The 23,325-nt window shown below is 46.3% G+C and overlaps 3 protein-coding genes across 3 annotated transcripts; 1 reads left to right on the forward strand and 2 right to left on the reverse strand.

Annotated features, from left to right (window-relative positions):
• Positions 1–14,218: 14,218 nt before the first annotated feature.
• On the reverse strand, positions 14,219–14,980 carry F5891DRAFT_981093 (uncharacterized protein; the record flags this gene model as incomplete). Its single annotated transcript, XM_041377076.1, has 5 exons — positions 14,219–14,326; positions 14,482–14,540; positions 14,651–14,712; positions 14,818–14,833; positions 14,863–14,980. 5 exons carry the CDS (start codon positions 14,978–14,980, stop codon positions 14,219–14,221), a joined length of 363 nt encoding a protein of 120 aa, XP_041224882.1.
• A 1,661-nt stretch (positions 14,981–16,641) lies between these two features.
• On the reverse strand, positions 16,642–17,142 carry F5891DRAFT_1189739 (uncharacterized protein; the record flags this gene model as incomplete). The annotated part of the gene is made up of 1 exon (XM_041367211.1): positions 16,642–17,142. The coding sequence occupies one exon, from the start codon at positions 17,140–17,142 to the stop codon at positions 16,642–16,644; it is 501 nt and encodes a 166-aa protein (XP_041224883.1).
• Positions 17,143–18,875: 1,733 nt separating this feature from the next.
• Positions 18,876–19,998, forward strand: F5891DRAFT_1189740 (uncharacterized protein; the record flags this gene model as incomplete). The annotated part of the gene is made up of 5 exons (XM_041367212.1): positions 18,876–18,977; positions 19,033–19,170; positions 19,250–19,365; positions 19,414–19,565; positions 19,616–19,998. The coding sequence occupies 5 exons, from the start codon at positions 18,876–18,878 to the stop codon at positions 19,996–19,998; spliced, it is 891 nt and encodes a 296-aa protein (XP_041224884.1).
• Between the last annotated feature and the right edge of the window lie 3,327 nt (positions 19,999–23,325).

Here is a 23,325-nt window from a genome sequence, read left to right on the forward strand (position 1 = left end):
AACCCAAAAATGCGCGTTCCACACTACATCTGTTGAATACCTTGGTTACCTCCTATCTCCAGACGGCTTGACCATGTTGTCCGAGAAGATCCAAGCCATTGTTGATTGGCCGGAACCTCAGAAAGTTAAGGATATTCAATTTTTCCTTGGATTTGCAAATTTCTACTGTCAATTTATTTTCAATTACTTGGACATCGTAGTTCCGCTACCCGTCTTACCCGCAAGGGGGTTACTTGGGACTTTTCTGAAGATTGTCGGAAGTCTTTTAAAACACTCAAGAAAGCTTTCACGTCCACTCCGGTGCTTATGCACTGGATTCTGAATGTTCTGATAGTCGTAGAAACCGATGCCTCTGATTATGCTATAGCCAGAATACTTTCCATAGTATGTCCAGACTCAGAGCTTCATCCGGTAGCATTTTATTCTCGGATGCTTACCACTCCAGAACTCAACTACGACACTCATGACAAGGAACTTCTAGCCATCCATGAAGCTTTTTGGATGTGGCGACATTATCTTGAAGGCTCTGCTGAGCTGATAGACATTGTCATGGACCACAAGAATCTTGAGTACTTCTCCACCACAAAACTCCTCTCTCGCCATCAGGCCCGCTGGTCATAATTTCTCCATCAGTTTAACCTTGTCATCCATTTCCATCCCAGAAAACTCAGAGCTAAACCAGATTCCCTTCCTAGATGCTGGGACATCTATCCTAAAGAGGTGGATAAGGACTATGCTCAAGTCAACCCTCATAATTTCTGTCCGGTATTCACTTCGGAACAGTTAGCTTCGTCCCTACGAGCCTCAACCTTAGCAACTCCGGTTCTTAGGGCAGCTGTTCTGATAGATATCGACAAGCTCCGAAAAGACATCCTGACCACACTCCCCAATGACCCTATCACATCCGACTGTTACGCACTCAAATAGATCTGTTATGCGGAGCCCTAAGAGGGGCGTCGTCCGCTAACGTTCGTGACGTAACCGGAAGGGTCCGGTGTAGCGACTGAGACTGGCGACGTCGAGTCGGCAGATATCAGAGACGCGCGTGTCACGTGACTTCTAAGACGGATGTCTCCAAAGTCACTGATGATCTCAAAGTAAGGACAGTCTTGTCCGAACGATGAGTAGTCGATCGAGGTAGACTTAGGCGCGATGAGCACCTAAGAAAAGATACTAGAGACTGAAGCTGAGGGGGCTTCAGAGGGAAGTATGTTCGAGGGAAGATTGAGTAGATTCAAGTTAGGGAATCTAGTACAGAGTGACCGACTACTTATACTAAGTGGAAAGGGTTAAGGGCAAGGCTACCGTACTGTGGGTAAGGGCAAAGGGGAAACGGAAAGGGTATAGGTACGCTGGTAGCAGAGCCTGATTAGTGATGTGAGGTCGAATGCGGAATGAGACCGAGAAACGTTGGAACGAGCCAACGGTAAATGATACAATGTGCAGCATGCACGAGTCAAAGGAAAGATAAGACAAGATAAGGAAAGCCACATTGGTGGCACGAGTCAGAACGAGTCATAGCCCGAAGGCACGTGCGCACGTTGGTGCGATAGGAGGGGGATGAGGGACGGGAACGGTCCCGAGGATCCGGTCAACGGATAGTCGGTAGAGAAGTACGAGCCGGAGGCATACGAGGGCGAGGACGAAGGGGAAAAATGATAGGGGGGCCATGTAGCCGATGTTACTTGTAACATTACCCCCGTTTCAAGGTAGAGTTCCACGAACTCTTTAATCATCGTCCAAGGGAACGTAGTCGTCCTGGTTGTTATACCACTCGGGGTCGAAGTCGAGGTCTTCGAGCCAGGAGGCGGCTTCGATTGCATTCTCTTCGCGTTCTTGCTCAAGGCGAGCAGCGTCCTGGTCATACGCAGCTTCGAGCTGCTGCATGTCCCTGTAGAACCGGTCGGAAGAGGTTCCACGGCGAAGGATCTTTCTGCCATCGAGTCGAGGGCAGAAGGGGGTGAGATGTTTTGGGGCAAATTGCCCACAAATGCGGCAGAAGTATTGCGCGCAGTGTTTCTGTTTGTGTCCAAAGACACGGCACTGGCGGCAAACAATGTTGCTGTGGTAGACCTGGGTGGTCTCGGTGGCATCACGACGCGCGTCGTTGATGGTGTCTTCCTGGGCTTCCTCGCGAGGATAGTGCCTAGTGAAGTTCTGGGTGCGCGGGCGATGCGCATGGGAGAGGGGTAGTCCTAGGGACAGGATGGATCGTGCACGAGCACGGTGATTTCGGCGTTGCAGAGTGGGAAGAGGTTCCGGAGAACCAATAGAAAGGTGTGGGACCACCTCGGTGGGTACCCAATCGTCGGGGTTGAGAACAGGTGGTTCGGGAGGGCACTCATCCAACTCTGGGATGGTGATGGAGATGGTGTCAACATCAAGGATGGGGGAGGGGTTACGTGGAGCATAGAGCTCGCGTTCGTATTCATTGTAGAGACGGTCAATCTCGGGGTTGGTCAACTGGGTGACGTTGGGGATCTGCTCTGGTGATTCAGAGTGGGGTAGTTGGGGAAGGAAGGGGGTCGGAGCTCTGTCATAGACAGCACGCTCGACGACTGCAAGCGGGTCGGGAGGGGGATTAAATGCCCGCTCCTCCTCGACGGCCATGACAGCGGCATGGAAGTTCCTGAGCTCAAACAGATTTAGCAAGGCTCGCTTGATCTTGCCTTGGTTATATCTGGTCGAGACGGTGGATAGGGAAGTCTCCCTAGCCAGGTCGATCCTGGCGATATCGCCGGTGAGGGCGTCGGTGGCCCTGAAGGCCTGGACGAGGTTCATGGTTATGTCGTCGTTGGTGCGGTTGAGATAGTTGTCGAGTCGAATTGCATACTGGGGGTCGCAGATGACTGCTTCCCAGTAGGCCCGTTGCCTATCTTGGACAACTGAGCAAAGGGATGGTCGTCGGAAGACAGTATATCCCGGGGGGGAAGGCCCATCATGGCCAGGCGTTGGCTGGCTCGTCAGGTCGCGGTCGGAGGCAGACGCATGAGAGGTAGCGGATCGGTGCGAGGAAACAGACGACGCTGAGACCGACATAGTGAAGCGTCTTTCCTTGGGTAGTGGCGTAGGTGGGGTATTGGGTAACGGGTCTCTGCTTGTCGATGGGTTTGGGTTTTGTGGGGCGGTGGCAATTGCGGATTCGTTGGCGATGGAAGGTTTTGGTGTCGGTGTGGATGGGTTCGTCGGTGGGATCAGCCCTCGTGTAGTGAGGGCGGTAGGAGAAGTTGCAGTGGCGTTTGTTGATCAACATGAGATGGCGATTGAAGCGATCTTGAGTCGCTTCTTATACGCCTTCAGGAGCTCCGCTGCGGACTTCAATTCTGTTTCGGGGAGCCACGTTCGTTCGGAGGCAGGATAGCCAACCCAAGACACGAGGTACCGGCGACGCGATCCGGTACCCTTGTGTTGGAGGATAGCTTCCACTTCGTAGTGTTCCTCTCCATCGATAAGATCAGGAGGAGGTTCGGTGAAATTCGGTCCATGCACGTCTGTCTCCTGATAGGAGGAAAGTTCCGAGGCATGGAACGTGGGGTGGATACGCCAGCTGGCAGGCAGCTTTAGCTGGAACGTGATGGGGGAGAGGACCTTCTGGATTGGGAAAGGTCCATATCATTTCGGGGCGAGTTTCCTAGAAGGGAATCCGGTGATTAGGTTCGTGGCGGATAGCCATACCTTATCACCAACGTTCCATGGCTTGTAACGCTGGCCATAGGAACGATCAGCCATGCATTGCTGCGCGAGGCTGTGGCATGCAAGGGCTTCTTCGCGGATTTTGGCGAGTGATTTGACTCGGTCTTTGGCAGTTGGTAGGGTAGAGTCGGGGAAGAGATGGGGGATGCCTCGTGGTTCGTAGCCCATCATGAGATAGAAGGGGGAGGCATTTCTGGCGGAGTGTCGTCGAGAGTTGTGAACGAATTCAGCCATAGGCAAGTGCTTTGCCCATTCGGAGGGGGTCGTCCGGCAGTAGATCTGGAGGTAGGTTTCGAGCTCTTGGTTGAGCCGTTCGGTCTGGCCATCCGTCTGAGGGTGGTAGGCGGTGGAAAGTGCGACTTGGTAGTCGAGGAGTCGTCCTAGCTCTTTTGCTAGCTTCGAGGCAAATTGGGGGCCTCGGTCCGAGATGATCTTGTCATAGAGTCCGAAGCGCATGAACACTTTCTTGAAGAAAAGTTCGGCTACTCCTTCCGCTGTGATGGTTTTTCTGCAAGGGCAGAGAATTACCCCCTTCGTAAGCCCATGGTCTACCACGACCATGACAGAATTGTAGCCGGCGCTCTCGGGGAGGTCGGTGATTAAATCAACCGAAACCTGAGCAAAGGGCCGGAGGGCCAAGGAGGGTATTGGGGTGAGGGGGGGTGTTGTGGGGTGGGTGTTAACCTTCATCTGCTGGCACATGGCGCAGCCATCGACATATTTCCTAATGAAGGAGCCCATTCCGGGCCACCAGTAGGATTTCTTGACGTTCCATTCGGTACCGGAACGCCCGGGGTGCCCAGCGGTTGGGTGATCGTGATGCAAAGACAACACGCGATGCCGGAGGTCGGGGGGAATGTAGGCACAATCCTTATAGAAGAGAACACCATCGGTGAACCTCCAATCGGAAAGTGCAGACTTCATGGGGGGTGCGCACACCCCGGAGAGAGCATCCAAGGCTGTTTTCACAGTCTGGTCGGAGGGGTCGTCAGAGAGTCGGTGGAACTCGTCTGCGAGTTCAGCGTCAATTAGACGGGTGAACAGGGTGTCGGGGAGGAGGATACGATCCTCGTTATCCTGACCAGCTACCGCGTGGTCCGGACGTCGGGATAAGGCATCCGGTGCAGCGAGCTTTGTTCCGGGAACGTGGTGAAGTTCCAGATCAAAGTTGGTGAGCGTGAGGTGCCACCTGGCCTGTCGTCGGGTGAGTCGTTGTGCGGAGCGGAAATAGATCAGGTTCTTGTGATCCGTGAAGACAATGACCGGGTGAGGATTTCCTTCGAGGAAGTGCCTCCAAGCCTGAAGGGCTCGGATGATGGCAAGGAGTTCCCGGTCGTAGATCTCGTAGTTCCGTTCGGCCGCGTTGAGGGACTGGGAGAGATAGCCGCAGGGGTGGTAATCCCCATTGCTATCTGTCTGGAGCAAGACTGCTCCGGTCGCGAAGAGCGAGGCGTCAGTTGCAAGTGCAAACTGTCGCGAGGAATCGGGGTTCTGCAGAACCGGTTCGGTGGTGAATAGCTTCTTCAGATGCTGGAATGAAGCTTCGGTGGAGTCGGACCAAGAGAAGGGAACCTCCTTCTTGGTTAGGTCTAGGAGAGGGCGTGCGATGTCGGAATAGTGGGGGATGAAATGATGGTAGAAGTTGCAGAATCCAAGGAAAGACCGCACGTCCTTGACCGAGGAGAGTTGTTGCCATTCGCTGATGCCTTTCAGCTTGGCAGTGTCCATAGCGACCTGTCCAGGTCGAATGATCATACCGAGGTACTCGACTTCTTGAGTGTCGAAGGTACATTTCTCGGGTTTGAGGAAGAGAGACTCTTTGCGGAGTTTCTCCAACACTCGGCGGGTCCTCTGCCGGTGTTCGTCCAGGTTATCTGAAAAGATCAGGATGTCGTCCATATAGACGATTAACCATCCTTCGTTCAGTTCTTCTGAAAATGTCTGGTTCATGTAAGCTTGGAAGGTAGCGGGCGAATTGCACAATCCAAAGAACATTACCTTGGGCTCGAAGAGCCCATATGAGGTGGAGAACGCGGCTTTCCACCTGTCGTCGGGGTGAATGAGGATATTGTTGTATCCTGAGCGTACATCGACCTTTGTGAACCATTGCGCCTTGTTGAGTTTCGCAAGCAAGGGTGGTATCAAAGGGAGTGGGTACGCGTTCTTGATCGTCCATTCATTGATGTATCGGTAGTCCTGGCAGGGGCGGAGAGACCCGTCCTTCTTGCCGACAAAGAAGAATCCAGCAGCTTGAGGAGACTTCGAGGGTTGGATGAAATCTTTGGCGAGGTGTTCGTCCAAAAATGCTTTGACAGCGTCGGTTTCCTTCGGTGAGAGCGGGTAGGCTCGAGAAGACTTCGGAATGAAGCCTTCCTTCGTTTCGATTTTGTGGTCTACTCCCGGTTGTGAGGGAGGGAGTTTGTTCAGACCGTCCTTTGCAAAGATGTCAGCAAAATCATGAAGATAGGAAGGTACCAGTTCTTCAAATGATTTCTTCTTCTTCTCCTGTGCGTCCTCCATAGCAAATTCTTGAGCTTTGTTGGAGGTCTTTGTGTAGTCCTGCTGAGAAGCGAGGATCCAGAGGTTCCGGAGAGGTTTTGCTCGTCTGTTGAGGGCCTTCCGGATTTCTTTCTTCGAGGTCCCGTCCTTAGTGAGCGGAGTGTCGAAGGAGATGTTCTCGATGATCCGGACGGATGTTCCGTCCGAAGCATATTCCACTAGAACTTCATCGTCAGTGAGGGGATAAGTGGAGATCTCCTCAACTTTATCCGCGAGATGGGTCTGTCCGACCCAGACATCGTCCATGGTGTTGAAGTCGGTGTCTTCAAAGGGCACGATGATTGGCGCCGTCTTCTTCTTGTTACGCTTCTTGCGTTTCTTGATTTCTTCGAGGCAATGTTGAGTGCCTTCGGGGAGTCGCTTGAGGGGCGAAAAGTCCTCGTCGTTGAGTTCTTCCAGGACAGCCTTTTCTCCGCGAAAGAGATATGGCTTGGCCTTGCTTTCTCGCCGGGAGGCGTTGAGTTCCCTCTCCACCTCCTTTGATCTATTGGTCGCAGGCAGGGAGATCGTGTTGGCCTTCCAGTTGATATTGGGCATCATGGCACTAAGCCAAGGTTTTCCAAAAAGTAGATCATCATGCTTGGAAAGTTTCGTTACGTTGAACTTTCCATACATAAGTCTCCGATCGAGACGAATGAATAGCATGCAGTATTGGGTTACCTGTCCTGCCGAGGACAGGCTTCCGTCTACTGTGGTGATCCGGAAGGGTTTCTTGAGTAGGTGGGTTCGGATCCCATTTCGCTTGACAAAGTCATAGCTAATGAAGGTCCCACCTGCCCCTGAGTCGATGATGGCGGTCGACTGAACGGTTTTGGCACTGCAAGAAGAGAAAAGTGTCACCGGGACACGAAACTTGTTGGATTTACCAACAGCTTTAGTATACAATGCGCAGATAGAGGGAATTGACCGTTCGACAAGCCCTCTCTTTAAAAATCCTTTCTTTTGACAAGGTTGACTTCGATGTCTTCCTCGTCAGAAGACTCGTCAAGCTGGCGGACGCCAGACTTGCTTGGCTTCTTGCCTTTGTCTTCTTCGTCGTTCTTGTCTCCTCGGCGCACCTTCGGGTGGAACCGGGAGTCATTTGCTCGATGGCCCTTCTCCTTGCATTTGAAGCAAAGGCCTTTATCGAAGCACTTCTGTCGTTCCTCAGGCGTGAGGGAACGATCGACGTCCATAGCATCAGGATCGCGTTGGCGGACCTGAGGCTTGGGGACGTGCCGGTGGCCGGAAGGGCGTACCGATCTGTTGTTGGGCACAACTGCTCTTGATCGCTTGTAGTTGGCTTCCAACTGTGTCGCGGCAGTGTACCATTTGTCGATGGTGGTGGGGACGACCTCCTTTCCGTAGATGGCGGTTCGAAGTCCTGGTTTCAACCCTCGTTCGAAGAAGTGGATGAGGGCGACGTCCTGCTTGAGACTAGCAGTGGATGACAGGGTTTTGAACGTCGCAATGTAGGGCATCACGTCGCCGGTTTGGCTCAAACCATGAAGCTTGGTTAGAGCCTCAGTCATCCGGTCGATCGGGTGGAAGGATTCGATGAAAGCCTTCTTGAAGTCCTTCCAGCTACCGAAGTCGACGGCAGGTTTGTCGAAGGCTGCTTGGTAGAAGGTGTCGGCCCAGACGCGGGCGTCTCCATCGTTCATGTACTGGAGTGCAACAGCGACCTTGGTTTGGTCGGAGCTGTAGATCGTCAAGTTGATGAGGAAGTATGTCTCCACCGAGTACATCCAGCGCTCGGCATCATCGATGCTTCCATCATAGTTCTGTGGTACTCCAGCCTTTAGTTCAGGCCTGGATACGACCACTGTCGGTTGTTGGGTGGGGCCTCCGGACATTCTTGTTCCAGGGTTCGAGTTGAGGTTGCCGTACGGTTGTTCGTCGGGAAACTCGTCGGAGGACGTGTGGTCTTCTTCCGATTCTTCTTCTTCGGAGTCCGGAGTGTTGGGATCGCGTTCCCAAGGGTACTTCGGGGTCCAGGTAATCGTGGTGTCTGTCGGTTAATGGCCGTGCGGATGGCAGGGCGCAAAAAAGGAAACTTGAATCTTTTGTTATGCACTCAAATAGATCTGTTATGCGGAGCCCTAAGAGGGGCGTCGTCCGCTAACGTTCGTGACGTAACCGGAAGGGTCCGGTGTAGCGACTGAGACTGGCGACGTCGAGTCGGCAGATATCAGAGACGCGCGTGTCACGTGACTTCTAAGACGGATGTCTCCAAAGTCACTGATGATCTCAAAGTAAGGACAGTCTTGTCCGAACGATGAGTAGTCGATCGAGGTAGACTTAGGCGCGATGAGCACCTAAGAAAAGATACTAGAGACTGAAGCTGAGGGGGCTTCAGAGGGAAGTATGTTCGAGGGAAGATTGAGTAGATTCAAGTTAGGGAATCTAGTACAGAGTGACCGACTACTTATACTAAGTGGAAAGGGTTAAGGGCAAGGCTACCGTACTGTGGGTAAGGGCAAAGGGGAAACGGAAAGGGTATAGGTACGCTGGTAGCAGAGCCTGATTAGTGATGTGAGGTCGAATGCGGAATGAGACCGAGAAACGTTGGAACGAGCCAACGGTAAATGATACAATGTGCAGCATGCACGAGTCAAAGGAAAGATAAGACAAGATAAGGAAAGCCACATTGGTGGCACGAGTCAGAACGAGTCATAGCCCGAAGGCACGTGCGCACGTTGGTGCGATAGGAGGGGGATGAGGGACGGGAACGGTCCCGAGGATCCGGTCAACGGATAGTCGGTAGAGAAGTACGAGCCGGAGGCATACGAGGGCGAGGACGAAGGGGAAAAATGATAGGGGGGCCATGTAGCCGATGTTACTTGTAACACCGACCATCTTCCGGAACCTTTGGATCCGAGATGGACGGTTGATGATAGTGGTTTCCTCCGCTGTGATAACCATATATATGTTCTGGAATCCAACAACCTCCGACTTTGTGTCCTCCAGAATACTCATGATCACCCGTTGTCTGGACACTTCAGACAAAACCAGACACTAGACCTAATCCGATGTGAGTATACTTGGCCAGGAATTCGCACTTATGTCAAGGACTATGTCAAGTCCTGTACTTCCTGCGGCCAAGCTAAGGTTCTGAGACACAAACCATACGGATTGCTAAACCAGTTACCCATACTGGAAAAGCCTTGGAATTCCATCTCCATGGATTTCATAGAGCATCTTCCGGATTCATCCAGCTTTATAGCCATCCTTATCATAACAGACCATCTATCCAAACAAGCTATATTCATCCTGACCCATGACACCATTACCTCTCTGGACCTCGCTCACCTGTTCGATCTCCATGTGTTTTCTAAGCACAGAGTTCCATCCCATGTCACTTCAGATCGAGGAACAGAATTCGTATCGCATTTCTTCCGGTCCTTAGGGAAAGCATTAGATATGGTCCTCCATTTCACATCTGGATATCATCTGGAAGGAGACAGACAAACTGAACGAGCCAACCAAAGACTTCCATGCTGCATATCCGAACAAACCAGGTCCTATTCAACTTTGAAGTACATAATGTGCATACAGATATAAGTACATTTAATGACAAAACTGAAACAGACCAGAAAATCCTACATCTCCATAAACCCATCCGCCTCTCCAGATCTGCCTGCATCACTTCCAGATGCCTTATTCATCACCTCATTATCCTCCTCCGGTTCTGGAGACATCTGAAATCCCTTCTGGATCTGCCCAAATAGCATGGCCTGAAACTCCCTCTGTTGTTGAAAAAACAACTCGAGTCCAGAACTCATCCGGTCCGCTGCAGCCCTACTGCCTTCTCCTGCCTGAATACTCCTCTCCAAAAGTGTGTTCATCTGAGCCAGTTCTGCCACTATATTGTTGGCTGCAGCCACCCAAGCCTGGTCATTGTATTCCGCCTTCATCTCTTCTGGATCTTCCAGAGTTGGACTTTTCTGGTGTCTCTAACCTTTAGCCATTGGAGATGGAGTTTCAGCAGTATGCTTTCTCTCCTTGCCCTTAGGCACCTTGACAGTTCTGGGCCTTCCGGGGCACGTAGCCTTGTCCTTCTGGCAAATATCACATATCCGGACGTCAAAAAAACCCAGATCCAAAAATATGCAGATTACTCACCTGAGCATTGCTATCTGCATCCGTCCATAGACAAGTCTGCCCCTTGGCAGCACAATGCATGCAGGATCCATCCTTTTCTGCAGCCATAGCACAAGTCTTCTCATACGTTAGGAAAATCCATCATAACCATCTGAAAGTCACCATTTCCGCTACTATTTCCCTGCACCTTTTCTCCTCCACTTCCCTTCGGATATTAGGATTCACTTGTGAATGGATCCATTGGAAGTGCATCTCACTGGTCTTAGCCAAGCAGTTGATATGACAGAATCTAAATCTGTCTGCATGGGTTCAAAACCTGCTAAAGATGAAATTATCAAGTGATCACCAGAGTCAAAATCTGTTTCTCTTGGAATGTGCAGGTTTGAAACCTGCCAATGATGAAATTTATCATCTATGATGTTAGCCATGTCATTGCTGCAGTAGATTCAAAATCTGTTTCCATTGAAGTCTACAGGTTTGAAGCCTGTTGAGTGACACATTTTTTGTATTAGAACATGTCTTGGATATCTGCTCATGTACAGCATTTCAAATGTTGATCTTCATTGGTCTTAGTCAAGTTGTCACCAGAGTCAAAATCTGTTTCTCTTGAACTGTGCAGGTTTGAAACCTATCAACGATAACATTTTTATTTTTATTTTTATTTTATGAAATCACACCTTCACATTTTCCACATGAATCTTAAAATGAATTGGAAGGCCTCAAATTTCTGGTGGCATCATGACTTTCTTGGAAGAGAAACCAAAAAAATTCAAAGCTGGTGTATGGAACCATGTTCCACTGCTAGCCTTGCAGCAACTTGTTTTATGATCCACGCCAACTGTTGAACATTGTCCGAGTCACTCTCTATCAATGATATCAGACACTGTCTATGATTCAATGTTCGAGGCATGTTCCAATAGAACAAATGCAGCATTCAATGGGTTTCAGACTGTCAAGGTGCGATTTCATAAAATAAAAATGTTATCATCAGCAGGTTTCAAACCTGCGCTGTCCAAGAGAAACAGATTTTGACTCTGATGATCACTTGACAATTTCATCTTTAGCGGGTTTTGAACCCACGCAGACAGATTTAGATTCTGTCATATCAACTGCTTGGCTAAGACCAGTTAGATTCACTTCTGATGAACTCATTCAAAAGTGAGTACTCAAGGTACATTTATCTGCATTTTATCAGCTCTTTCGATAGCATGGTCAGTGTTGATTTTTTATCCTACTCTTATTGCAAAAGACACAGACTTCCTGCTGGGGCTCTTGACTTCAAGACCTGTTTATCTAACAATTTCCCTGAAAAAGTGCTGATGGAAGACCACCATGGTGGGTTCATGAGTGAAAACTGACAATGAAAGGATCACACAGTGTATTTTTGACACAGAGTTCAATATATGACCAAAGTCTTGATGCAAACTCAAAAGGATAAGTACAATAGCAATATAATTCTTTCTAAAGGTCTTGACTTGGTCGAAGAAGAAAAAGAGCAGATTACACATCAAACTTTCAAGTTTGATTCTAATAACCTGGAGAATTAGGAAAAACACAAATCTATTAAGGCTGAGATTCTTTATTGTGCTTATTCAAGCGATCGCCAGAATCAAAATATATTTCTCTTGAACTAAGCAGGTTTGTAATATATATAATGATGTGTCTTTTGCATTAACTCGTGATTCATCACGTTCCACCATTTTGGATTTCATAGAATAAAAATGTTGTTATTGGCGGGTTTTAAACCTGCACAGTCGAAGAGAAACAGATTTTAAATCTGGTGACAACTTGACCAAGACCAATGAAGATCAATTTCTGAGATGCTGTCTATGAGCAAATATTCAAGACATGATGTTCTTAGAGAAAAAATGCGACATTCAACAAGTTCAAGTTTCAAACTTGTTGCACTCTGATGGAAACAGATTTTGATTCTGTCATGACAGTCACTTAGCTAAACACAACTGTGATCAGCTTGCAAGCAAACCGACCATGAGCAAATTTTTCAAGGTGTGTTTTCATAGAAAATAAAATTTATCATTGGCAGGTTTCAAACCTGAGCAGTCCAAGAGAAACAGATTTTGACTCTGATGATCACTTGGCAAATTCATCTTTAGCAGGTTTTGAACCCACGCAGACAGATTTATATTCTGTCGTATCAACTGCTTGGCTAATACCAGTTGAATGCGCTCCCAATGAACCCATTCAGAAGCGACTTACATACTTTTGCCTATTTGCTGCGCTGCTGACTTGCTTCTGCACACTTAGAACACACTTAGAATTACTTATATAGCATCATGTATCTTTTGACTCTGAACAACTTTCCACCACCATCTTGCAAATTGTGCGACTCAAAGTCTAAAATATGCTATAACTGCTATTCAACACTGAACGCTTGAAAGCATCTAAGCGCAGAGTGTTGCACTATTGTCTAAATACTTCTGCTTTATCTCAGAACTTCTTCAAATCAAACTGGAAAGTTTGATGTGTAATCTGCTCTTTTTCTTCAACCAAGTCGAGACCTTTAAAGAGAATTAAATTGTTCTTGTACTCATCATTCCGAGTTTGCATCAAGACTTTGGTCATACATTGAACTTTTGTGCCTTGAGGTTTCACTTCTGAATGAGTTCGTCGGAAGTGCATCTCACTGGTCTTAGCCAAGCAGTCGATACAACAGAATCTAAATCTGTCTGTGTGGGTTCGAAACCTACCAAATGTTAAATAGCCAAGTGATCGCCAGAGTCAAAATCTGTTTCTCTTGGACCGTACAGGTTTAAAACCTGCCAAGGATAATTCTCATTTTCTAAAAAAATGCACCTTGATATATGCTCATGGTTGGTTTGCTTAAAAGCTCATCAGAGTTGCGTTTAGCCAAGTGGTTGTCATCACAAAATCAAAATCTGTTTCCATTGAAATGCAACAGGTTTGAAACCTGTTGAATGTTGCATTTTTGTCTATTACAACATGTCTTGAATATTTCCTCATAGACAGCATCTCAGACACTGATTTATATGTTTTTTTTTTTTCCCTGTTAGAACACACCTCGAAATGGACACATGCATACTTTCCTGAGAGCACCATCTCACTGGTTGTGTGATTTCATAAAATAAAAATGTTATCATTGGCAGGTTTCAAACCTGCGCAGTCCAAGAGAAACAGATTTTGAATCTGATAATCACTTGCAATTTCATCTTTAGCAGGTTTTGAACCCACGCAGACAGATTTGGATTCTGTCGTATCAACTGCTTGGCTAAGACCAGTTAGATGCACTACCAATGAGCCCATTCAGAAGTGAATCCTCAAGGTACGTTTGACTGCATTTTCTCAGTTCTAGTATTAGTTTCCAATATCCTCCTTGAGTCCAATCATATGTGATCCTTCCATTGTCGGTTTTCACTCATGACCCAGCTGTTAATATCCCAAGACATCACAAACATCATCGGCCCACTATGGCGGTCTGTCATCAGCACTTTTCCAGAGCAATTGCTAGATAAACAGGTCTTGAAGTCAAGAGCCCCAGAAGAAGTCTGATGTCTTTTGCAATAAGAGTAAAATCAATAAAAAAAATCAATCATGGCAACCATACTATTGAAAGAACTGCCTTGACTTTTGATTGGGTTCATTGCAAGTGCATTCAACTGGTATTAGCCAAGCAGTCGATATGACAGAATATAAATCTGTCTGCGTGGGTTCAAAACCTGCTAAAGATGAATTTGCCAAGTGATAATCAGAGTCAAAATCTGTTTCTCTTGGACTGTGCAGGTTCAAAACCTGTCAATGATAAATTTTATTTTCTATAAAAAAACACCTGGTTTTCTGAGAAACCCATCTTAAATGATCTTAGCCATGTCATTGCCATGACTCTGGTCTGCACACTTTTTGAACTCTACACACTCTGAAGGTCTGTCTTTGTCGATCCTAAATCACTCTGAGTAATCATTTGCCCATGGACATTTTCTATATCTATTTCTGTTAAGCCAAGCAGGCTTAAAACCTGTATAATAACATGGTTTTTCTTTTGCCATTAAAACTTGCCTTGAATGCAAGTTCATGAGTCATTGCATCCCACCATTTTGTGTGGTAGTCAAATGCAGATAAATGTGCCTTGAGGGTTCACTTCTGATTGAGTCCATTGGAAGTGCATCTCACTGGTCTTAGCCAAGCAGTCATTATGACAGAATCTAAATCTGTCTGTGTGGGTTCAAAACCTACCAAATGTTAAATAGCCAAGTGATCGCCAGAGTCAAAATCTGTTTCTCTTGGATCGTGCAGGTTTGAAACCTGCCAATGATAAGATTCATTTTCTATGAAAACACACCTTGAAATTTGCTTATGGTCGGTTTGTTTGCGAGATGATCAAAGTCGTGTTTAGCCATATGGCTGTCATAACAGAGTCAAAATCTGTTTCTATTGCAGTGCAACAAGTTCAAAACCTGTTGAACATCCCATTTTTTCTATAAGCACATGGCTTTCATATTTGCTCACAGACAGTATCGAATCCCTTTGTGCAGTGCAATGCAACACACTCACCCTCATCCAACAACTCAGCCTCATCAACAAATCTGTCTTCATTAAATACCTCATTCATCATCACTAAATGTTGATGATTGGAGTATATAACTTTCTCTTTGTCATTGGCACTTGACATAATGAGCACAGCGGTCATTCATTTCAATAATCTGTGGTGTTGGATCAAAAAATGTGTAGACTGATGAGTTCAAATCTCTCATAAGGTGTTCTGTTTTGTACTTGATCAATATGATATTTGCATTGAGGTTATTGCTCATACAGAGCTCGTCTTCTGCCATCTCATCGTCTTTGTACAATGCATTCTCTTCTTCCTCAGTATGCACAACAGCCTACCAACTAGAATCAACTCTGGACATGGAAACAATGGTGCTGTTACAGGCCTATTTTTGTCAACTGGCTCATCTTCATCTATATATCCTGCATCATTGGTGGGAGTGTTACCAGACAGTAGGTTTTTTTTGGCCTTCTTCAGGTTCATGTTCCCACTCTCTCCAGGGACAAGCATTGAGTCGGAGTCAAAGCCAAACTTTGAGAGTTTCTCAGAGAACACATTCTGAAGGTATGTATCATAATTAGTCACTATTAACTGGATTGACTGAACACCACAAACCCGAGTGAGAACCATTGACATAACACCAATCAAGTTCCTGACCAATGTACTGACAACACTGCGGCTCAATTTGAATATGAATTCACGTACATGTTCAATCATAGACTGCCAGTGATGATCATCAACTCGTATACCTTTTCCTGCTGGCACCAGTCCATTCTGTTGCCCAATCTGTCAACTCATCATCGAGCAAAAATATCATATGGCATGCATGAGTCCCCTGCTTGCAATATGTGAGAACAGTTGCTGTAGCACTCCATCCAAACCATCGAACATAAATGTCCTGGATCATTGTAGGGATTCATTTCTGGCTGGGCTTGTAGAGACTGTTTTTACCTTACCTTATGTTGGCACTTTTGTAGCTTATATAAGCAAGCAATCTTTTCACCAGTCACTAGTATGAGTCAGAGTACTCAGCAAGTTTTCATGATATTTCTTCTTCTCTGAGCCTTTAGCCTAGTCCAGAAACCCTTTAGGGTCGAATAGCAGCAAGGTTCTGCAAGACCCAATATTGTTCAGACTCACTATCTGAATTGTTGTACCTTCATCATGTCGGGCAACTAAAGCTATTATTAGCACAGGCAAACAGATTTTTTGTAAAATGATATACTTTTGGAATGTAGGCAAGATGGTGAGCTGCAAATGATGTTGGCATAGACCAAATATATTTTGACTGGTTACCGATGAACATATAGATTGGCCACAGGGCAGCATTACCAAAACTGGCAAGGTGCGTAGAGTCAGACCATAGCATGACTGCTGTGACAACTGTTTCAAGGTTGCATCCAGGCTCACGAGGCTGCAAGCATATCTTCTCATGCTCTTGGAGCATTGCATCAGATGTGTAAAGCTCCGTAATGATGTGTTCAGGTGGTTTATCCTTGTCAGGTTGCCAGAAAAGCTTGTAAGGACTTGTATGAAAGCTTTTTGCAGACTTCCTCCACAAATGTGGCTTTGAGAACCTCTAAAGGCTTCCGATAATAGAGCCCCTTGACTTCAAATATAGGTGCATCATCTTCTGAATCAAACTTTTCCTTCTCACAGAGCAAGCAAATTTTGACGGAGGCTTCATGCCATCCATCAGGCGAAAAGATAGATGAGGACGGGTTCTTTTTGGCATTATCTAGATGCTTTGCTTCACATGCAGGATTAAAGTCGCGCAAATCTTCTCAGTCAAAGTCTTCTGCCAACATAACATCATTGACAAGATGCCTGAGATCCTCGATCAATTTCTGGAGAGATGCATTGTAGAACCAATTCATGAGTTGAAAGATTGTAGTATTAAGAAATGGTGTAAAATAATTCTGATGGATGGCCTCCAGTGATGAGCCAAAGCCTGCCCACCATGGATGTTCGTGTTCAACACCTCCATCAACATGACTGAAGGTTGGAGCATCACAAAGGTGGTCGAAGTAGCTCAGGTTCTCGGAGTCATAGGTGGGAAAGGCATGGGGGTACTCACGGAATAGTTCAAATGGATCATGTTCAGTACACACCCAGTCCACACATTGTTGAATATCATCATCCATTAAATTATCAGCAGCTAGAGCATCAGGCTCAACAGGTGTGGGAAGTACAGGTACAGGGATAGGATTGGGTGGAAGTTTGTCATGATAGCATGCAGGGAGATGCCTTGTCTGTGGTGGTAGTCCAGAAGGTCGGTATCCCATCTGAACATCTGATGATTCATTATACTTGAACTGTAGAATTAGATAAACCTCAATATAACAATTGAAACTTACATTGTTTTTGGCTCTAGTTTGAGCAGAGTTGTGGCCCTCAGGGTCTTGTCTTCATTGCTAACAGTTGGGGAAGTAGGCCAGTCGTCCATGACGTCTCTCAAGAACATTAGCTGTAACTGATCCTCGAGATTTACACCAGTGAGTCAGGTGAATTGAAAGGCCACATTCAGAGACTTCAGTATCACAATTAGGACATTGAACCATGATTCCAAGAAGAAAAAGAAGAAAAATGCAGCATAGGCTGGTATAAGTGAATTGAGTGTTTTCACTACAAAGTGGAGGAGGACTTCAGATGATGTTATGTGTTCCATATCAGGTTGTTTGGCTCGGTTGTGTCTTGTCCTAATGAATGTTCCTTGCTTGAGTTTGTCGCTTTGTCCTCTTGCACCTGACCACTATCATGTTGTCTGAATCTTTGTCCTTATCACCACTAAGAAAGCACAAGAAGTCATCCTATTCAAATGGATCTTCATCGTCATCAGAACTAGGAAAACACAAGAAATCTGCCGATTCTGGATCTTCGTCACAATCAAGCAAACATAAGAATAGCACAGATGAGCTGCTTCAAGCAGTACAAACCAAGCATAGCAAGAAACTGAAAAAGTACATTCATTAGTATATTATATCACATTTGGCTCGAAACTGACAATAATATGCAGATCAGATGATGCAAAATCAATATTGGATCCTATAGAAATGTATCAAAATGTTGGACGAAAGGTCACCTGTGTGCTTGACCTCTTTGGCCTACCATCTGTCACCTTTCACACAGGTCTCCAGCATGATCACAGAGGCAAAATCAGTGCCAATTTATAAGAGCATTCACATGTGTGATCAACCCTCACTAATAGCTACAAGTAGGACTAAGGATATTATAGGACACCATCTGCACTTGTATAATGGCATCCTGGAGTTTGTTCCAAGTCTTCACATGGAGCTTGATACAATCTCTACTGACAAGTTGTCGAAAATCATCTCTGTGGTGCATATATGCGCTCTTTCTAACATGATCTGATTTTGTTCAGATAACAAAGGGGATGAGTGACACACAATCAACAGCATTTAGTTCCGTCAAGCACAAAGGACTCAAGTATGTGCCATTCAACATGCACAGCAAAACAATGCGCTTAATCTGCCAATTCCTGAAGTCGAAGATAAATCTATGCATGGCATCACACATCCACAACTTGCCCGCTGGCTCTGTCCACACAACAAACTTCATGTCTTCAATAGCGATCCAGAGGAGTAAGTTACATCATTTATTACATCTATCAGCTCACTAATACTAAAACATACACAGGAGGGATGGAGAAACTACAGTCAGGCAAAATCAAGATGGCTGCAACAAGTCAGTGTAGGAAATGATTCCTGGCTAGGCTTGCAGAGGCTGTTTTACCTACTAGTATGTTTGCATCTTAGCTTACATAAGAAAGTTACCTTTTCATCAGTTTTACTATGAGTCTGAGAGATCAGCAAGTTTCTATCATATTTCCTCTCCTCTGAGCCTTGAGCCTGGTCCAGAGACAGCTCAGAGGAGAGGAAATATGATAGAAACTTGCTGATCTCTCAGACTCATAGTAAAACTGGTGAAAAGGTAATTTTCTTATGTAAGCTAAGGTGCAAACATACTAGTAGGTAAAACAGCCTCTGCAAGCCTAGCCATGAATCATTCCCTACATCGGCCTACTGGCTTCTATGAAGACAGTGTTTATGACTCGCAAGATAAGACCAAGGGCCTTTTCAGAAATCATGTTGTTGCCTGGGTGAGTCACATGCCATGCTTGCCTTCGCTGATTGTCTATTTAATCTTTGCTCTAGTTTTATGCTTATTTGTATATTGGTCCCTCAGCTGTGATGTCAGAGTCTACATCAAGCAAAGCCTCAAAGCAAGCAAGAAACCGTGCATTCAGCTTATTGTTAGTGACCAAACACATTATCGCAATAGTTCACATTATTGTAAGTTAGTCTTGATGTTCTGTTGACTGCACTTCTCATTATGTATATTCAAACATATTTTACACTCAGTAATACACAGAATTGGACGAATGAGATCAGGACAATGAATCTGGAGGTGTTATTTTGGGCTATCATCGACATGCTCGATGATGACAAGGACCCATGGATTGAAGACACCATATCATGGTGGAACGTGTATGTTCAACCCCATCTGAGTCGTCACTACTGATTGTAAAATTATAGCCACATGGGGTCAGCTGCCCAGGCCAAATTCATAAAGAAGCCATCCGACTCAGAGGATGACTCAGATCAAGAAAATGACATTGCTGATATCAAGGCTCAGTGTTTGGCTCGATGTGGCGCTGTGCCACCACAGAGAAAGGCTCACAATGAAGGTGTGTAGTGCATATAGGCTACATTGCAAGATTCATACTTATAAAAATAGCAAAACAGCCAGCAGCTGCAGCACTGTTTGATGATGATAAGCCTGAGTATCCTTCTTCCAAAAAGACTCCCACTGCTCCACTCCCTCAACCTGTAAAACCAAGGCCTCAGCCTCAGCCCCAACCAGTAGTTCAAGAGTCCAGTGACAAGGACCCTGTACCTGTGATACCACCTTCTACATGCCCAGCATCAAAGAAGATTCAAACAAACTTACAAAGGCCTCTGATCGAGCAGTTAGATGATAATGAACACTCCCCTCCTCTGCCTGCAAAGAAGAAACCTATAGTTGAATCAACCAAGTGCCGTCAACTCCCTGAATCTGACGAGGATTCTGTTGAGTATTGTGTACTGTCACCCTCTACACCCCCTGTGAAGAAGACTTAACCCCACACTCGAATCACTAAGCACCCTCAACCCATACTCACTGATGATGAGGAGCATCCACCATTGTCTGAGTCTTTCTGGCCCCAGCGAAGAAGATTCAATCTGACTCTCCTTTACCCCCACTTACCGAGGATGAAGACGACAAGCCCTCCCCTCCGAGTCCACCACCACCTATGAAACTGGCAAATCAAGTAGTGCCTTGCCCTGCTGTACTTACCTCCCCCCAGCCTGCTGCAACAAAGGCCCAGGTCAACTTGAAGTTAAAACTTGCCCTTACTAATTAGTCATCCATCGAGGACAAAGACATCACTCCCGATGCACCAGCTGTACCAAAGAAAAAAGGGAAGAAGACCTCTCCTACTGAAGCCACCAAACAGAACCTCCTCGCACAAGAAACAGACGAACGGCTTCTAGGTGTCTTCACAAATTTATATTCCAACCTGCTGTCTTCATTCACATACTTATGCTTTACTCATTTTTGCTTGCACTCATCATTTAACGCACTTTGTTGTATTTTAATATTATGCTGGAGCTAATAGATTAGCCTGCATGGCCTTGCACTATACTACCTGGCTCGTGTGACCATATGAGCCCATGCATACACCTCAAGTCTTGACAATCCTTCCAAGCCATGGTAATCCTCTCAAGCCTTGCATGTCTATAATAGCCTCTCCTTCATATGAGCCTCATGTTGCATCTCTTGACTGAAGTATTTCCACTCACAGCACTGCAAGCCTCATACAATCGGCCAGGCCTACAGCCACCTCATATGGCCTTGTTAGGCCAGTCAAGGCCTGGGCAGTTTTGCTGATGGAGAAGCAAACATGCCAGTCTGACATGGCATGTGACATGTGCATGAACTTTGGTTAAAACTGGTTGCATATTGTTTGCACATTACAGAACTTACAAGCCACAGCAGTACTCTTCCAACTTGAAGTTGGAATGTGGATGACATGCCTGGCACAGAACAGATTTGGAGGTTGGCATTGAAATTGAATTATTTCATTACTCAACTGACTCAGACCAATCCATTACAGTAACCTCGACAATCTGAACTTTACTGCTTCCCCCTGGGCCCAATGCTCGGCTGCTCATTATTATAACAGTGAATTTGTTGTCATTCAGGTGAGTTACTCTAGACTTGCACCTTCGAAACAGAACTGGTTAACTGACTATATCATTGCTCTGTAGGTTCAGAATCAGCTTTACCGCCTACCAATTGACCTTCTCAAATGATGCTCCCCAGTATTCACAAATTTGTTTTCCTTACCTTGCACTGGTATTCATAGTGAGGAGGGTCTTACTGATAATGCCCCCATTGTGCTTCATGGACATTCCAGCACAGATTTCAACTGTCTTCTCAATCACCTTTCTGGAAAGTGCGATATTTTATTCAATTCTACCAGTTTTGCTATGGATTTCTCTCTATTTCGTACTAGGCCTCAGGACACAGAACAAGTCAATAACATTGTAGAAACAACAATACAGCAAGGCACGAACAAGGCTCCTGACTGTATCTATAATCATTGTAAGGTCACGCGTTGCCTAGTCTGCTATACTTGAGACGACAAGTGCATTCGACCCTAAAGGGGAAGCGAATGCAGCAAGGATCTAGAGGTATGCGCCAAAGCGAAGCACGAGAAAGTGCAGGTGCACGCAAGGCGTGGGAACGCGCGCATGTATTGCACAAAGTGCGGGAAAGCGCACGCGCGTATGTGGATAATGATAGAGACTAAGCTTAAGTGATGATATAATACAAGATAAGAGATGTGAGAGTGCGAGATGTAAAAGAATAGATTTCTACTGTGGCTTTCTAGGTAGTAAGTGGGTAGCCAGAAACTAGTAAGTTCAGGTGAAAAGTAAGTAAGGTAATAGTATGTACTGCTGGCGCTTATATATGGCGCCTGTTACGCACTCAAATAGATCTGTTATGCGGAGCCCTAAGAGGGGCGTCGTCCGCTAACGTTCGTGACGTAACCGGAAGGGTCCGGTGTAGCGACTGAGACTGGCAACGACGAGTCGGCAGATATCAGAGACGCGCGTGTCACGTGACTTCTAAGACGGATGTCTTCAAAGTCACTGACGTTCTCAAGGTAAGGACAGTCTTGTCTGAACGATGAGTAGTCGATCGAGGTAGACTTAGGCGCGATGAGCACCTAAGAAAAGATACTAGAGACTGAAGCTGAGGGGGCTTCAGAGGGAAGTATGTTCGAGGGAAGATTGAGTAGATTCAAGTTAGGGAATCTAGTACAGAGTGACCGACTACTTATACTAAGTGGAAAGGGTTAAGGGCAAGGCTACCGTACTGTAGGTAAGGGCAAAGGGGAAACGGAAAGGGTATAGGTATGCTGGTAGCAGAGCCTGATTAGTGATGTAAGGTCGAATGCGGAATGAGACCGAGAAACGTTGGAACGAGCCAACGGTAAATGATACAATGTGCAGCATGCACGAGTCAAAGGAAAGATAAGGAAAGCCACATTGGTGGCATGAGTCAGAACGAGTCATAGCCCAAAGGCACGTGCGCACGTTGGTGCGATAGGAGGGGGATGAGGGACGGGAACGGTCCCGAGGATCCGGTCAACGGATAGTCGGTAGAGAAGTACGAGCCGGAGGCATACGAGGGCGAGGACGAAGGGAAAAATGATAGGGGGGCCATGTAGCCGATGTTACTTGTAACAGCGCCTAAGCGCTGTCATGCGGAGCCAAAGTGCTTCCAAGTAAGGTATGTAAAGATATATATGAGTGAGAGCCCATGATAAAAATAAAGGTGAAACAATATGCAAATAAGGGAAATGGAAATATACGCACTAGAGAGCTTGGTGGACAGTGGATGGATGCTTTTGGATGGCTGGCGCTATATGGTGCTCAAGCACGGGAGCACGCACGCGCATATACATCGTGAAGCGCGGGAAGTGTGCGTGCATGGTGTGTGGGAAAGCTGTGCCTCATATAGGAATACCTGTGGATAGCACACAGAGTGATGCTACAAGTTCATGCCATGTACTCCCTAGTGAAAACTACCATATCACACAATGAGAGGCATGAGTCTCTACAATGTACTGGAATCTGTGTCCACCCTTGTGTCACTGCTGACTATGAGCGCTGTCTTTGATGTCAGCATCGGAAGATCATATGCCATCAAGCAACTGGAGATGCACCCTGATTTGGACTTGCTCCAGTTTTGTTACCAGTTCAAAATCCTTCCATGGTTGACTCCTGCATTCAGAGAGCTCATTTCCCTCCCCATCGAAAGCCTTGAACCCATGGGCATAGCAAAAATTCCCGCATACATTTTACATGCACTAATTCAAGTTAAGCATCAGATTT

The sequence above is a fragment of the Suillus fuscotomentosus genome (genome assembly GCF_016647785.1).
Source record: "Suillus fuscotomentosus strain FC203 chromosome Unknown F5891scaffold_33, whole genome shotgun sequence".
Taxonomy (NCBI): Eukaryota; Fungi; Basidiomycota; class Agaricomycetes; order Boletales; family Suillaceae; genus Suillus; species Suillus fuscotomentosus.